Raw genomic sequence first — 17,016 nt, forward strand, 5'->3', positions numbered from 1 at the left:
CCCAACCCCGTCTCAGCCCTGCACCCATCCTCCCAGACACTGTACCCCAACCCCGTCTCAGCCCTGCACCCATCCTCCCAGACACTGTACCCCAACCCCGTCTCAGCCCTGCACCCATCCTCCCAGACACTGTACCCCAACCCCGTCTCAGCCCTGCACCCATCCTCCCAGACACTGTACCCCAACCCCTACCCCGTCTCAGCCCTGCACCCATCCTCCCAGACACTGTACCCCAACCCCGTCTCAGCCCTGCACCCATCCTCCCAGACACTGTGCTCCAATCCCCTACCCCGTCTCAGCCCTGCACCTACTCCTCCCGCGTGGACAAATCTCAACATTTCCATAGAACCGTGTATCATTCTCGGATAACTTTGTATCAAGAGACACTTTGTAAGTCCTTTTCTATAGATCCATCTTGTCTTTTAGATGTATCTTTGTGAAGCCTTCTTATAGAATCCTTGTCCGAAGAGAAACCTTGTGTCCCGTCTTTTCCATAGAAACTTTGTCTCAAGCTCTTTGTTATAGGTCTTAGGAATAGTTAAGGCAAAGAAAAATGTCTTTTGTTAGGAGTAGAACAGATCTCTCCCCTTTCATTGATTGCCCTGTTGAAATGAACGAGATGTGAATAAAGTATTCAGTAAGTGGCATGTTGCCTTATCCCTCGGAGAAAGCTCCCGGGCGCTGCTTTTAAGCACGACATTTTGGTGGAGAATGCAAAAGGAGGAAGGTGTCACGAGCATTTACAGGGTAATGAAAGAAAATTATTGAAGTATTGGAATTGATCAATCGTTAAGGTGTGCACCTTAGAATCCCTGGGTTAGGAAGAAGGTTTAGAGTCCTTGCTTCCCCCTCACTGGGTGAGGGTGTTAAGAGAAACTGGTAAAGAGAGTTTTTAGGTATCTCTACCCTCAGCCGTAGAGTCCTGAGAATTGGGGAGGTTTAGGATCCCTGCCCCCCAGCCCGGGAATGGGTATAGTAATTGATGTTCGATACCCTCGGCCGTAGAGTCCCGAGACAAGGACGGAGCTTAGTGCCTCCAGTCATAGGTTGGAGGTATTTGCTCATAGCACAGTGTGTTGGGAATATTTAATTAGTAACATTGTGGGAGGCTTTGGATGCTTGGGGATACTTTGTAACATTGTGGCTGGGACTGTTCTTAACCATGTTTAGAAAAAGGGAGTCTGGGGTCTGGCAAGGCGCTGTAGCCCTTAAGAGGGGAAAAATGAATGTTCTAAAAGATTCCTTTTAAACAAAACCTGCATGAATTTGGGCATAGCCCATGGATGGAACACGCTCTTGCTGACATCCACACCATTTAAAACCTGGGGGGGGGGGAATTGGCTAAATACTGAAAAAGAAAAGAAAAAGCAGACGGAGTTTGGCTCCTATGAAACCTGCAGCGAGGTGTTCCTCAAATTAACTGAATATAAGATTGCAAATATGAAACTGCAAAACTTAAGAGCCTCTGCTGCAGAATGGAGAGGTGGAAATGCATGTCCCTCGGTCCCCAGACACAGCTAGAGCCCCCTAAGGATGGGTACTGAGAGTTAAAGCATTTTCAGGAATATGCTTAAGAAAAAGGCCCAGGAGGTGTGGAGCTAGTGAACAAGGCCACACTCCTTGCTAAACTGGTGATGGGACAAAGCCTGTGTCCATGGAAAAGGGCCATTCAGCAAGAAAAACAGGATCAGGCCCAGACAAGCAGGCCGGCAACAGATAGATTGGAGGCCTTGTGGCAGAACTGAGAAAAGGCAGGAAGTACAGGTCCTGGAAATCTAAATGCTTAAAACAATCCGGACAAGAGTAATATCTAAACAAGGCCAGTTTTCCTTTTGAGAGAGAGAGTTTTAAGAAAACTTCTCTGTGGTTTTCTTTAACTCTACAGAGTATGGAGGGAATTGAGCAGTTGTGCAAATGCTAAAATGATGTAGGAAGAAAAATGGTGGTTTCTTTGCAGCCATTCTGAAGGAGAAGTGGGCCCTCTTCCAAAAGAATGTCTAAATAATCCAGGCAAATTTGACTCAAATCCTTAAATTTAATTGTGGATACTTCAGTCCGATGTCCTAAGAACTTTAAGGGGGTTTCTATTGGAAGTTAACTACCCAATGAATAAAAGGGAATGTAATCTGTGTGTGTGTGTGCGCGCGTGTGCGTGCGCTCAGTAAGGCTGAAACAGCTGCTGCCCAGCCTGGGCCTGCTTTTCTCACTGCTGTGTGCAGCCCAACCCCCCGCCTGGCACGGCCATCTGCGCCAGGCAACCTCCCTGTGCCAAGGGCTTGCGTCAGCCCCCAAAATGCTGCTGCTGCTGCCATGCTGTCGCCCTGTTCCCTCACCCAGCCACTGGCTGGCTCGCCAGCCTGTAACCCTACCCTGCGAGCCCTGGCCGCCTCGTTCTGAGCCCGGCTGGGCAGGCTTTTTGTCTCTGCCAGGGGCACAGGGCATGGCCAGCATGGGAGGGCCTGTTACCCGCACAAATGTCTCTCTCCCTCCCACACTGTAGGGGACACACCTTTACCCCGTTCCTAGGGCTCACGGTGCAACCCTGTGAATTTACACACCCACCCTCAGCCCGTTCCTAGGGCCCAGGGTGCATTTTCCTGCCGGTTTTGCAGGATCTGTAGCCACTGAAAGCCTCTCACAGTAATGTCCTTATCCTGTTTGACGATTCCCAAGCAAGCAGAATACACGTGCTAAGTACACAGTGTCATGCTCCCCAACCCTGGTACAGGCGACTTCCCCTGGTGGCCAGGCAAGGTCAGTCTCTCTGGTCTTATGCTGTATCTCGGAGGTGAGTTCTTCTTCCAGGTCTTCCCCCTTCTTCTTGATGTTCCTGGTCTTCTTCCAGCCCTTTCTTCCTTCCTTCTGATCTTTTTTTGTGTGTACACACACACACACACCCTTGCTTAGCTAGACTGAAACCAATTATTTTAGTATAATTTTACTAACCAATCATAACAAATTACCTAACCAATCATACCCCACCACCTTCATTGATTTACACCTGGCAAAATTAATTATACAGCAGCCAGAAACAGTTACAAACCAGACAGCGATCATGGAGTCAAACAATGGGTAAGGGTAACGACTGCTCATAGGATGTGGATCCCACAACATTCTCTAGTGATAAGCGGTTTCTTGCCAGACAGAACGCTGCGACTTACGTTTTCTTTACCCATCTGAGATCTGTTCCTTTATCTGGTGACAGTGGGGAGCTATCAGGGCAAAGTCCCCTCCTCACAGCCTGGCGTGACACTTGGTAATGCAATTTAGCTGCAATGTGAGTGTGACTCCAGGCCTTACAGTACTGGCTGCTGCTCTTCAGTCTGGCTGCAGAAGGCGGCTCTGGTTCAGGCCTAGCACAGGCCTTCCACCATGGCTACAGAAAAGCCAGATTGGTACAGGCCGGGCGGGCGCTGACTGGTCTCGGGCTGGGGCGTGACACGGGGGTTTCTGGCAATGGCTGATTTCCTACGATGGAAGCGAAAGAGACTCTGCTGAGCTGCTCTCCCGATCTCTGGCCCTTTGCCACGGAGATGCAGATGTGGAATGAACCCCTCCCCCCACGCCCCAGAACAGGAAGTGTGGAAAGTGCCGTATTCACCCCAGTGCAATGACTCCCAGTGCCCCCGCGTGCCCTCTGCAGCTCAGAGGGACAAACTCAGCAGAGCAATCTATGGGGTGTCTGGGGGGTTCCTGTGAGCAGCTGTGGGGCGGTGGGGGTGCCTAGAGGGCACGTCTCAGCAGGTGCCTGGGGGGTATCTGAGCGGTGGGGACAGTGGGATGTGTTGTCTCTAGAAGAGGGCTGTGGAGCTTGGTCCCAGTCTGAGGAGACGGTGGCTTAGATTGCATGGTGACCTTGGTTACCTGAGACAGGGATGACTCTGGGTTTGGTGGGGTGCAGGAAGCTGCTGGCCCTAGGTCACGAAGAAAGAGCAGCTCTGGTCTGAGGACTTGAAGAACTAGGGAGAGAAATGGAGGTTTAGAACCACTTCTCTGAGTGGCTCAGGCGCAGCTGGCAGGTTTGGTTTAGTAACTGACTTTGATCTGTCTGCTGTTCCGTGCAACCCCCCCGTGACCTCATGACCCCCCAGCCTGATGAGACCCCCCCCCCCCCCTGCTCTAGGGGAGAGATCCCATGGGGACTTGCCAAGGCGTTAATGAAGCGCCAGGCTCCTGCTGACACCCTGCCACAATGGCCCCTTTGCAAATGCAGGTGCTTGCCTGGCTGCAGGAGCTGTTCTCAGCTGCGCAAGCTTTCAAAGCGGAAGTGAACGAGGGAGCCCCAACCTGTCCCTTCCCAGGCCTGCCACCAAGCCGAGTCCGGCTGAGATCTCTGGGCTGGCTCTTTCTGCCTAGTGGGCGCCTAAAAGCTTCACGTGGGCCTTGTGCATTACACCTGCTGATGGTCCTGCCCGGGCGTTCTCTTGCGCAGAGCTTGACGTCTGCCTGTCACTTTTTGATACAGCAGGTGCAACAGCGAGCAAGTTCTCTCCCCCCCCCCCCTCCAGCTGGTTGGCTAGCACAGGTCTGAAGGGGGAAATGTATTGGGATGACACGGTCCATGAGCAAATGCAACCAGCCTGCACACACAGGGCACACGGCCATGCGCGGAGACCCCTGCTGCAGGAGATGCACAGGGCACGCGGGAGGGGGGCGGAGACGGGAGGGGCACGAAGAGGGGGCACGGGGAGAGGGCACCTCAGGACACGGGCCATCTTGAGGCTTGTGGGCAGCGCACAGAGCTGCTGCCGTGCCTGGTCGAGTCCTAGCAGAGGCATATGGAACACAGAGCCCCCTGCCCCTAGCCCACCTGCCCTCCTCACCCGGTCCCACAGCTCCTCCCCTGGGAATGCAGGCATGGGAGAGGCAGGGACAGCTGGGCTGTGTCCTGGAACAGCAGGCTCCTGCCCACACCTGGGACTGCTGAACGGGGGGACTGTAAGATGCTGCTTTCCCCCCCCCCCCCCCCCGCATTCCCCTTCTGTCTCCGCTGCCTTGTGTTCCCGGAGTAAAAACACGAGTTCTCAACAACTGTGTGAGTGTGAGTGAGTGTGAGAGAGAGAGAAGGGGTGCACCAGCCCCGCACTGGGGAAGCAATTCCTAACCAGGTTCACCTGGCCGAAGTCCTGCAGCCCAGGTAGAAAGGCCTGGAGAGAGGGCGGCTGGGGCCGGCTGCCGAGCAGGAGGGCGGTTTGGCTGGCGGTCCTGGGGGTGACCCACCAGTGGGCCCAGGCCTGGAGACCAGCCAGCGAGGACCTAGAGGACAGGCCCTGGCAGGAGTCCCGTGGAGGCAGGTGGGAAGTAGCCCAGGGTGGGAGCCTACGGAGCTTGGTGCTTTGTGGAAGAATTCCCAGCCAGGCTAGTGGTGGCACCTGCCCTTGCTGTTAGGGCCCTGGGCTGGGACCCAGTGGAGTAGGGCGGACCTGGGTCCCTCTACCCCCCACTCAGTCCCTAACCGGTGGGGCCTGCACCCGTTTCTATTGAACTGCCCCGGCGAGAGAGGTGCTTCTTGACTCCAGCTGCTAGGCCGTACTGCCCTGGCCGTACGGGCGGTTGTTACAGACTTTGGCTAGTGAGGGGCACTGGGTGTGGGACGTGCAACTGCTGACGCCCCCCGGATACGGGCTGCTTGTGTCAAGGGCGCATGTTGCACTGTCACCGTCCTTGCGCTGCGATGGCGCCCGCGTGGCTAAGCAGGGAAGGGGCAGGCTGCTCGCTGGTGCTTTCGGGCATGGGGGAGGGGCGTGCACTACGGGATGCTGCCGACACGGACCCAGAGCCGCCCGCCGCGCTGGCCTCGTTCTCTCAGGCACCGGCGCCTAGCCCAGAATGCACGGGGGTGACAGACTGTGGGCTAGCGCCCCCCGCACGGCTGGGTCCTGTGCAGTGCGGACACGTGCAGTGTGTGCGATGTGCAGTGCGCAATGTGCAGTGTGTGCGATGTGCGATGTGCAGTGTGTGCGATGTGCGGTGTGCGAGTGCGCGATGTGCAGTATGCAGTGTGCGAGGTGCGCGGTGTGCGATGTGCAGTATGCAGTGTGCGAGTGTGCGATGTGCAGTGTGCGCGATGTGCAGTGTGCGCGATGTGCAGTATGCAGTGTGTGAGTGCGCGATGTGCAGTGTGCGCGATGTGCAGTATGCAGTGTGCGATGTGCAGTGTGCGCGATGTGCAGTATGCAGTGTGCGATGTGCAGTGTGTGCAGTGTGCGATGTGCGATGTGCAGTGTGTGCAATGTGCAGTGTGCGGTGTGCGAGTGTGCGGTGTGCAGTGTGCAATGTCTGGTATTTTCTGATTTTTCCGGCTGCGCACCGGACGGAAGCCTGGCATGGGCGAGGGAGCGGCTGGGAGTCCGGGCTGGGAGGGGGGGCTGTGACTGCTGCCGGGAGCCCTAAGTAGTGATCCAAGTTCTTTGGAGTTTTTTTTTTCTCAACAATTTTGTGCCCCCCCCCCCTTTTTTTTCCCTGCAACAAAATTTTTTCCCAGTTTTTTTTTTTAGGGGGGGGGAGGGGGAGGGTGTTCGGTATTTTTCTCTCAGCCATCTGGCAACCCTACTCATGAAATGCAGCCTGCACCCCTGTGGTCTGTCTGAGATTAAGCCACATGCCTTGGCCTTGGCTCAGGGTTTGGGGCTGGCTGACTGGTTTCGGGGGGACTCCCCCGGCTTTGGGTCAGTGGGCTTGTGACTGGGTGTCTGCCCCACATTGGCCCTTTAAGGGCTGAAGCCAGCCCTGGGAGAAGGTGGCGAGTGGAGCTGGCGGCTGAGGCTGGATAAATAGGGGCTCCTGGAGGGAGCACACACTGGCTGTTGCGCCGCTGGGGAGCGGGGCGGGTAGCTGGCTGCCTGGGAAGCTGGAGGCTACCTGAGACCGAGCAGGGCTGGGGAGCTCTGGCCTGGCCTCCCTCCCAGGCTCAGGGCCTGCAGGTACTAGGCTGTTTCCCTGCAGCCCAGGCCCACGCCCCCTCGCCAATGCTGAGAGGCCATGTCAGGCTGCAGTTTGCCCCAGGGCAGGGACTGGCAGTGGGTCACTGAGGCGAGGTGGGCCATGGGGAATCGGGGGCTTCCAGGGAGGGCAGGGGCACTGCCCTAGGACAGCCTGAGGTGGACTGAGCATTGGGCCAGGAAGGGACGTGGAGCTGAACCAAGAGGCCCCTATCCCAAAGGCTGGGGCAGCGGCCAGCGAAGGGTGCTCCGAGGCAGTGAGAGGCGCCGTGGGGTAAGTGCACACCCGGGAAAGCCCGAATGCACTGTTTGGGGCACTAGACCCATTTTGTGTCCGGCTGGGCCCCTGCATATCCCAGGAAAGACAGGATGTGCCCCCAGGGACTCCCCCAGACGTGCACAACTCCAAGATGCTTTGAACAAACTGCCTCGTAACCTGTCAATCATAACATTGTATCCGCAGGGTGTCTCCCTTCTGTCGGCCTGCGCCATGCTTGTGGGTACAGTCGCACCGATGGAGCAGGGATGCCGGATGGGTTCAACGTGCAGGCGAAGGCCATCAAGGGCGGTTCCCAGGCTGGGACACCTCAGTGCTGGGCTCTCCTATGCACTGTCCTTAAGACGTAGCGGTGGCTGGCCTTAGGAAGACACGGGACCGAACTGGCAGGGCCTGGCAGTAACTTCCCATGCAGAAGGTTCAGAGAAGGGCAACTAAAATGCTGAGGGGTTTGGAACGGGTCCTGTCGTTGCCAGATGTTGGGCAGATTGCTCAGCGCTCTCCTGCTCCTGGACCCTCGCCCCTGCTGGAGGGGGAGCCTCCTGGAGTCAGTCGGCCCCCGTCTCCTGGCAGGACACCCCAAGCTGGACACGCAGCCACGTCAGCTGGGATCCTGGAGGGTGGAGCGAAGCCACCGGAGCACGTCGGGCAGCCCCGTGCCCTCCCGGGCACTGGTCTCCACCACAGTGATGGGCTGTTTAGCACAGGAAATGATCTCTGGAATCCGGAACAGCGACTTCATCTCCACCAGGGACATGTAGCAGGGCAGGTCGCTGGAGCCACGTTTGGGGAGGAGAGAGAGAGATTGTGGGAAGCCACCGATGGCCCAACTTAGGGCAACTGGCATTTGCCCTCCCTGCAAGGGGCTGTCACAGGGAGACCCGCCTCTTTGAGAGCATTAGGGCCAGTCTGCCCCCAAGGAAGGCCAGTCTGCCCCCAAGGAAGGCCGGTCAGCCAAGCTGGGACTTAGCTCGTTGCCCAGGGTGCTGACTAGCCCTCAGTTAGGGGCAGCAGTCGTCTCTACTACTGACTCGAGTAGCCTCCAGCCCTCAGTCAGGAAGGGACTCAGCACGGTGATCATTTGGGGGAGGATGGCGCCTGGCGGGAGGAGACCTCAGGCAGGAAATAAGGGGCATGTCCCCAAATGGATGAGAGCCAGATCCCAGCTGTGCAGAGGACTGGCCGATATCTGCATGCTGCTAGCCAAGGGCCTGGGGAGTTCTGCCCAGCTCTCGCCGGGGAGCGGGCTGAGGTGGCACCCCCGATCTGAGGGGGAAAGCTGGGGAGCTGTGAACAAGGAAGAGCCCATGGAACAGGGATCCCCGGTTCTGGAGCAAGGAGTTGGACCCAGGACCGGAGCAGATGATTCGGTGGATTAAAGGGATAGCTTTCAAGGCAAGCCTGTGTGGCCCTAGTTCCAAAGGCCGGCTGGGAAACTGAGGCAGGGCTCTAGTGCTGCAGCTGGTCCCTAGGGGATGACAGAGGGCCCTCAGTGGAGAGCCCAGAGCCTCCCCCGGCCTCCCCGCCTCACAAGGACTGAGCACCAGCAGTTCCAGAGCCTCCCTGCCCTCCCCCCATGGACACTGGTCACTCGGCCTGGGGAGCCCTGGCCTTACATCTTATTGAACAGGATGAGGACGGCGGCCGAGGCGAGCTGCTCTGCAGAGAGGACTGACAGGAGCTGGACGCAGGAGGCGGCGATCTGGGTGGGGTTGGCAGCATCGATCATGAACTGGGAAGCAGGAGAAGGAAGGATCCAGGTGAGCACTCGATTAACACGCAAGACAGACAGGTGGGAGATGTGGGTCAGCCCAGTGCTGCAGCGGGGCACGGGAGGCCAAGTCGCAGCAGGGAAATGAACCCTAGCAGCTCAACAAACTCAAGGACTCAAAAGCTCAAGGACTCAACAAACACTTGAACTATCTCACCCATTACCAAGATAGTTTCCCCAATTATCACCTCTAATACCATTAACTCACAAACATCCCACTCTCCCTACCTCTAATATCATCAATTCACAGACACTTACCTTCCTTCCCCCCCCCCCCCAGCATCTCCCTCCTGTTCTGCAATGTGATTTGTCCTTTTCATATTTGTTCATTTTTTTTAATTGTATCCTTTGATCTATATGGTTGTGACAATTTTCTTCCACTATTTGATCTGAGGAAGTGGGTCTGGCCCATGAAAGCTCATCACCTAATAAACCATCTTGTTAGTCTTCAAAGTGCTACATTGTCCTGCATTTTGCTCTAGCAGCTGTGGTGAGGTCTGGAATGTGGGGGCCTCACTCCATGGCCACGGGAGGGTGAGGAGGCCCCTCGCCATGCCTATACCCACAGGGCCCGTTGCTCAGGAGCAGCACAGCTAGAGATGTGGGAGTCACCCTGCAGTGTAACGGGTGTGAGAGGAGAATCAAGCCCCAAGGTGATGGGAGATATCTCCCACACCGAGGGATGCGATGCAGGAAGAAGCTGGGGCAGGTACAGTGAAAGGCCAGGCCGGAGTCTGGCTCCCAGTGAGGGGTTCCCTCGCCCCACGGCCATGACCACACCTGCGAGGGCTTTGGGGAAGAAGGGCAGCACTTCCGCTCTGGTGGCGGGATTCGACTTCCCAGGAAGGGTCAGTAAATGTCCATTTCACTGGCCACACAAGTGAGTGAAATTATCTCCACTGCTAAGTCACAATGACAGAGGCAAAGTAAGAAAAACGCAGCTCGAACATGAGCCTCATGAAAGAATTTCCTGGCCTGTCCATCTTCTGCACTCGTGAAAAATTAAATCAATAAACAGGGAAAATGCCTGAAAATAAACATTGATGTTACGTGCTGAGATGATTAAATCTAGCTCTGCCAAGCCCAGGCCCTCCCCACCACTGATTTCTCCGCGTGGCCTGAACTAGCGGTGTGAGCAACAGGTCGCTTCCCCCCCTTTGCTGCCTCTGATAGGTGGGGGGGAGGATGCTTCCAAGTGGCAGCGCCACATGGAGCCTGAGATCAACTGGGGATTCCCCTGCTGACCCTGGGCTCCATGCTGCACTTCCGCTTTGAAACACCGTGGGGAACATGGGCCCAGAGGGGGACTGCTCGTGTCCCCCGCTGGCCCTGTGCTCCCGCAGCGCTTTCGCTTTTGAAGTGTAGCAACAGCCCTGGGCAAAGGCGCCCATCGACTAACTGAACAGTGGATGCAAACTGCATCGACTATCCGATTAGCCCACTAATCTAACCGTAACATCCCTCGTCAGAACGTGGGGTCTGCTGACTTGCTGGATCGTCTTGGAAAGTGTCTTCCTTTTCCTCTGTGTCTCTGCCCAGCTGCACCATGGGCTGGACTGCCTCTCCCAAAGGGAGCTGTTGCCTCTACTCCTCCCGGGCAGGCCAACCAGCACCCCACCTGGGATCCCTCCACAGGCAGGGCAGCTCCAGTGCAGCCCGAGCCAACAGACCGGTTGGGTAGATGTTGGTGATGGGCTAGGAAAGGGGGTGCCGAATCCAGATCCAAGGGATGTGCACTCACCAGGACCGAGCTGCAGTCTCCATAGAAACTGGACCAGATCGGGCCCATGCAGCCTCCCAGCTCCCGAATCGTGATCTTCTTCTGGATTGAAAGGTCTGTGAGATTTGTGCCCACCTGCGAGATTAGATGATAACAGCAGCCAGAGTCAGGTGCTAGGGAGGCGTTAGGCTCCATTGTGAGGAGCGCAATCGCCTGTTAGCGCATCACCAAGGTGGAGGTTACAAAAGCAGCCTGTGGGGCCTGTTCACACTGCAGCATGGCAGTGCCAGCTTTCGGCCTGGCTACAGCACTGTCCGCACGGGGAAAGCACCGCTGGGGGGTGGCCATCCCGCCAGTGGCACAGCTCTGGCCAATCCTCCACCGCAAGAGGCTGGCACAGATTAGAGGCTGCAATAAAGCAGAGAACAGGGGCAGGTAGGGGGAGACATTTCCAGCAGGCATCAGTCAGCAGTGCTCTGCAGGGCGCCCCCCACACCATTCAGTCAGCAGTGCTCTGCAGGGCGCCCCCCACACCATTCAGTCAGCAGTGCTCTGCAGGGCGCCCCCCACACCATTCAGTCAGCAGTGCTCTGCAGGGCGCCCCCCACACCATTCAGTCAGCAGTGCTCTGCAGGGCGCCCCCCACACCATTCAGTCAGCAGTGCTCTGCAGGGCGCCCCCCACACCATTCAGTCAGCAGTGCTCTGCAGGGCGCCCCCCACACCATTCAGTCAGCAGTGCTCTGCAGGGCGCCCCCCCCCACACCATTCAGTCAGCAGTGCTCTGCAGGGCGCCCCCCCCCCACACCATTCAGTCAGCAGTGCTCTGCAGGGCGCCCCCCACACCATTCAGTCAGCAGTGCTCTGCAGGGCGCCCCCCCCCACACCATTCAGTCAGCAGTGCTCTGCAGGGCGCCCCCCCCCCACACCATTCAGTCAGCAGTGCTCTGCAGGGCGCCCCCCACACCATTCAGTCAGCAGTGCTCTGCAGGGCGCCCCCACACCATTCAGTCAGCAGTGCTCTGCAGGGCGCCCCCCACACCATTCAGTCAGCAGTGCTCTGCAGGGCGCCCCCACACCATTCAGTCAGCAGTGCTCTGCAGGGCGCCCCCCACACCATTCAGTCAGCAGTGCTCTGCAGGGCGCCCCCACACCATTCAGTCAGCAGTGCTCTGCAGGGCGCCCCCCACACCATTCAGTCAGCAGTGCTCTGCAGGGCGCCCCCCACACCATTCAGTCAGCAGTGCTCTGCAGGGCGCCCCCACACCATTCAGTCAGCAGTGCTCTGCAGGGCGCCCCCCACACCATTCAGTCAGCAGTGCTCTGCAGGGCGCCCCCACACCATTCAGTCAGCAGTGCTCTGCAGGGCGCCCCCCACACCATTCAGTCAGCAGTGCTCTGCAGGGCGCCCCCCACACCATTCAGTCAGCAGTGCTCTGCAGGGCGCCCCCCACACCATTCAGTCAGCAGTGCTCTGCAGGGCGCCCCCCACACCATTCAGTCAGCAGTGCTCTGCAGGGCGCCCCCCACACCATTCAGTCAGCAGTCCTCTGCAGGGCGCCCCCACACCATTCAGTCAGCAGTGCTCTGCAGGGCGCCCCCACACCATTCAGTCAGCAGTCCTCTGCAGGGCGCCCCCCACACCATTCAGTCAGCAGTGCTCTGCAGGGCGCCCCCACACCATTCAGTCAGCAGTGCTCTGCAGGGCGCCCCCACACCATTCAGTCAGCAGTGCTCTGCAGGGCGCCCCCCACACCATTCAGTCAGCAGTGCTCTGCAGGGCGCCCCCACACCATTCAGTCAGCAGTGCTCTGCAGGGCGCCCCCACACCATTCAGTCAGCAGTCCTCTGCAGGGCGCCCCCACACCATTCAGTCAGCAGTGCTCTGCAGGGCGCCCCCACATCATTCAGTCAGCAGTGCTCTGCAGGGCGCCCCCACACCATTCAGTCAGCAGTCCTCTGCAGGGCGCCCCCCACACCATTCAGTCAGCAGTGCTCTGCAGGGCGCCCCCACACCATTCAGTCAGCAGTGCTCTGCAGGGCGCCCCCACACCATTCAGTCAGCAGTGCTCTGCAGGGCGCCCCCACACCATTCAGTCAGCAGTGCTCTGCAGGGCGCCCCCCACACCATTCAGTCAGCAGTGCTCTGCAGGGCGCCCCCCACACCATTCAGTCAGCAGTGCTCTGCAGGGCGCCCCCCACACCATTCAGTCAGCAGTGCTCTGCAGGGCGCCCCCACACCATTCAGTCAGCAGTGCTCTGCAGGGCGCCCCCACACCATTCAGTCAGCAGTGCTCTGCAGGGCGCCCCCACACCATTCAGTCAGCAGTCCTCTGCAGGGCGCCCCCCACACCATTCAGGGCTCAAGCTGGCGCCAGAGGGGGGGATTGGGGAAACTTTTGGGTCAGGGACCACTGGTCCACAGGAAAATCAGTCGGGAATCGCACACAAGTGAGAAGCAAAAAGCTCAGGAGAAAACCCTCATTGACCTGGCCCCCAACAGAAAAAAGACATTCACCTTACTACCCTCGAGCTCTACCTGAGCCTGGGGGGACTGGGGCTAGTACATTTTGTGGGGCCCCCAGGCTCTGGGATGGGGCCAAAGTGAGAGGTTCAGTGAATGGGAAGGAGCAGCTGGGGAGTGGGCTGGGCAGAAGGTGGGATACAGGAGTGAGTTTGGAATCTGGGCAGGAGGGGGGTTCAAGAGGAGGGCGAGGGTGTGGGGTTTGGGTAGGAGGGAAGTGCAGGAACAGGCGGGATCTGGGCCAGAAGGGCAGGGGAGAGGGGCACTTACCTGGCACGGTTCCCGAAGCAGGGGGATGGCTCTACAGGCTTCAGGGAAGTGCCCTCTGCAGACACTATCCCCCACCAGCCATGGGAGAGCATTTCTCTATAGCCCGTAGAGCGGTTTCCACCCGTGCCAGGCACAGCCTGCAGTCCGGATCCGGCCCCGGCTTGTCTTAATTGGGCCTGCAGGGCTCAGGACTATCCCAGCAGCTTGCTCTGCTGCAGGGGGTAGGGGGCAAGGCCTGAGCCCTTGGGGAGGAGGTTCCCCATCCCACCTTGATGCTGATGTTTTCTGACTCATGAAGCTCCTGTGCAGGGACCCAGCAGCCTTTTGTGCAGTGCATGACCAGTCGGGGTCGAGCTGGGCCTGCTGGGCCTGGAAACACCTTCCTAACGCAAATGCAAGAGGTTCTCAGCCCCACTGCCTCAGGGACTGACCCCCCAGAGAGCAGCAGCCTGGCCCCACACTGGGTTGAGCTGCCCCCAGCTGAGTGAGGCTGTACAGGACAGCCCTGGTCTGGCCTGCGCAGACAGCCATGGGCACCAGGGGCAGCTGCTGGCACTGACACCTGCCAGGCCCAGGGAGCCCGCCCCAGCCCGGCCATACCGTGGGCAGCGTGGGGGGCGGCTCCCCAAGGTCTCTGGGCCCATCCTTGGAGCAGAGCTGTGCGGGCAGCTGTTAAGGAGCAGGGGGGGGATAACAAGAACAGCCCCAGACACTGCCCGCCCGGGGGTGTGGGAACTAGCCCCCCCTCTTGTGGCAGTTGCCATGGATACAGCATTGGCCGTTTGGTTCAATGGCTTTCAGCTCTCTCCCCCTGCCCCCAGTAAAATAGGCCAGAACCGACCCGCAGCTCCCCCCCCGCACATGCCAGAGAGTGGGGGCCCCCGATCCCTCTACTGCCTGCTCCCCCCGCTCCAACAACCCCCTCCCCCCTTACTGCCCGCTCCGACCCCCCCACAACCCCTCCCTCCTTACTGCCTGCTCCGACCCCCCCACAACCTCCTCCCCCCCGCTCCAACAACCCCCTCCCCCCTTACTGCCCGCTCCGACCCCCCCACAACCCCCTCCCCCCTTACTGCCCGCTCCGACCCCCCCACAACCCCCTCCCCCCTTACTGCCCGCTCCGACCCCCCCACAACCCCCTCCCCCCTTACTGCCCGCTCTGACCCCCCCACAACCCCCTCCCTCCTTACTGCCTGCTCCGACCCCCCCACAACCTCCTCCCCCCCGCTCCAACAACCCCCTCCCCCCTTACTGCCCGCTCCGACCCCCCCACAACCCCCTCCCCCCTTACTGCCTGCTCCGACCCCCCCACAACCCCCTCCCCCCCGCTCCAACAACCCCCTCCCCCCTTACTGCCCGCTCCGACCCCCCCACAACCCCCTCCCCCCTTACTGCCCGCTCCGACCCCCCCACAACCCTCTCCCCCCTTACTGCCCGCTCCGACCCCCCCACAACCCTCTCCCCCCTTACTGCCCGCTCCGACCCCCCCACAACCCCCTCCCCCCTTACTGCCCGCTCTGACCCCCCCACAACCCCCTCCCTCCTTACTGCCTGCTCCGACCCCCCCACAACCTCCTCCCCCCCGCTCCAACAACCCCCTCCCCCCTTACTGCCCGCTCCGACCCCCCCACAACCCCCTCCCCCCTTACTGCCTGCTCCGACCCCCCCACAACCCCCTCCCCCCCGCTCCAACAACCCCCTCCCCCCTTACTGCCCGCTCCGACCCCCCCACAACCCCCTCCCCCCTTACTGCCCGCTCCGACCCCCCCACAACCCTCTCCCCCCTTACTGCCCGCTCCGACCCCCCCACAACCCTCTCCCCCCTTACTGCCCGCTCCGACCCCCCCACAACCCTCTCCCCCCTTACTGCCCGCTCTGACCCCCCCACAACCCTCTCCCTCCTTACTGCCCGCTCTGACCCCCCCACAACCTCCTCCCCCCCGCTCCAACAACCCCCTCCCCCCTTACTGCCCGCTCCGACCCCCCCACAACCCCCTCCCCCCTTACTGCCTGCTCCGACCCCCCCACAACCCCCTCCCCCCCGCTCCAACAACCCCCTCCCCCCTTACTGCCCGCTCCGACCCCCCCACAACCCCCTCCCCCCTTACTGCCCGCTCCGACCCCCCCACAACCCTCTCCCCCCTTACTGCCCGCTCCGACCCCCCCACAACCCCCTCCCCCCTTACTGCCCGCTCTGACCCCCCCACAACCCCCTCCCTCCTTACTGCCTGCTCCGACCCCCCCACAACCTCCTCCCCCCCGCTCCAACAACCCCCTCCCCCCTTACTGCCCGCTCCGACCCCCCCACAACCCCCTCCCCCCTTACTGCCTGCTCCGACCCCCCCACAACCCCCTCCGCCCCGCTCCAACAACCCCCTCCCCCCTTACTGCCCGCTCCGACCCCCCCACAACCCCCTCCCCCCTTACTGCCCGCTCCGACCCCCCCACAACCCTCTCCCCCCTTACTGCCCGCTCCGACCCCCCCACAACCCTCTCCCCCCTTACTGCCCGCTCTGACCCCCCCACAACCTCCTCCCCCCCGCTCCAACAACCCCCTCCCCCCTTACTGCCCGCTCCGACCCCCCCACAACCCCCTCCCCCCTTACTGCCCGCTCTGACCCCCCCACAACCCTCTCCCCCCTTACTGCCCGCTCCGACCCCCCCACAACCCCCTCCCCCCTTACTGCCCGCTCCGACCCCCCCACAACCCCCTCCCCCCTTACTGCCTGCTCCGACCCCCCCACAACCCCCTCCGCCCCGCTCCAACAACCCCCTCCCCCCTTACTGCCCGCTCCGACCCCCCCACAACCCCCTCCCCCCTTACTGCCCGCTCTGACCCCCCCACAACCCTCTCCCCCCTTACTGCCCGCTCCGACCCCCCCACAACCCCCTCCCCCCTTACTGCCCGCTCTGACCCCCCCACAACCCCCTCCCTCCTTACTGCCTGCTCCGACCCCCCCACAACCCTCTCCCCCCTTACTGCCCGCTCTAACCCCCCCACAACCCCCTCCCCCCTTACTGCCCGCTCCGACCCCCCCACAACCCTCTCCCCCCTTACTGCCCGCTCCGACCCCCCCACAACCCTCCCGCCCCTCCCCCCGCTCCGACCCCCCCACAACCCCCTCCCCCCTTACTGCCCGCTCCGACCCCCCCACAACCCCCTCCCCCCTTACTGCCCGCTCCGACCCCCCCACAACCCCCTCCCCCCTTACTGCCCGCTCCGACCCCCCCACAACCCCCTCCCCCCTTACTGCCCGCTCCGACCCCCCCACAACCCTCCCGCCCCTCCCCCCGCTCCGACCCCCCCCACTGCCCCTCCCCCGCAGGATATTCTGCAGCCGCTTCACCAGCAGGGTCTTGCCCACGCCCGAGGCGCCCAGCAGCAGGTACATGGGGCAACTAGGCCCCGGCCCTCGCGCCCGCCCGTTGCCATGGAGACGCGCTGCCTCGCTTCCATTGGTGGGCGCGGCAGAGGCGCTGAGCGCTCACTGGCTCGCTGGCCTGTCGCTCCGCT

General features: G+C 60.5%; 1 protein-coding gene across 8 annotated transcripts; it reads right to left on the minus strand.

Annotated features, from left to right (window-relative positions):
• Positions 1-795: 795 nt before the first annotated feature.
• On the minus strand, positions 796-16,991 carry ARL16 (ARF like GTPase 16). 8 transcript variants are annotated; one of them, XM_075904182.1, is made up of 9 exons: positions 16,833-16,969; positions 14,103-14,160; positions 13,771-13,885; positions 10,962-11,117; positions 10,731-10,844; positions 8,835-8,950; positions 7,378-7,991; positions 3,865-3,959; positions 796-2,912 (listed from the first exon to the last, which is right to left on the minus strand). In XM_075904182.1, the coding sequence occupies exons 2-7, from the start codon at positions 14,144-14,146 to the stop codon at positions 7,820-7,822; spliced, it is 717 nt and encodes a 238-aa protein (XP_075760297.1). In that variant the 5' UTR covers positions 14,147-14,160; positions 16,833-16,969; the 3' UTR covers positions 796-2,912; positions 3,865-3,959; positions 7,378-7,819. The 8 variants fall into 8 exon arrangements, with proteins under 8 accessions (XP_075760297.1, XP_075760296.1, XP_075760295.1 ...); XM_075904181.1 differs by lacking the exon at positions 796-2,912 and adding an exon at positions 2,923-3,468; XM_075904180.1 differs by lacking the exon at positions 796-2,912 and having other exon boundaries at positions 2,923-3,959.
• Positions 16,992-17,016: the final 25 nt, after the last annotated feature.

This window comes from Pelodiscus sinensis, chromosome 20, assembly GCF_049634645.1.
Source record: "Pelodiscus sinensis isolate JC-2024 chromosome 20, ASM4963464v1, whole genome shotgun sequence".
In the NCBI taxonomy this organism is placed as follows: Eukaryota; Metazoa; Chordata; order Testudines; family Trionychidae; genus Pelodiscus; species Pelodiscus sinensis.

Coding starts and splice junctions, on each gene's coding strand:
- ARL16 (XM_075904182.1), bottom strand. CDS start 14,146: ATGGGCCCAGAGACCTTGGGGAGCCGCCCCCCACGCTGCCCACG. Junction 10,845..10,961: donor AGTGTGAACAGGCCCCACAG/GCTGCTTTTGTA, acceptor CTAATCTCGCAG/GTGGGCACAAATCTCACAGA. Junction 8,951..10,730: donor GAGACTGCAGCTCGGTCCTG/GTGAGTGCACAT, acceptor CCTGCTTCCCAG/TTCATGATCGATGCTGCCAA.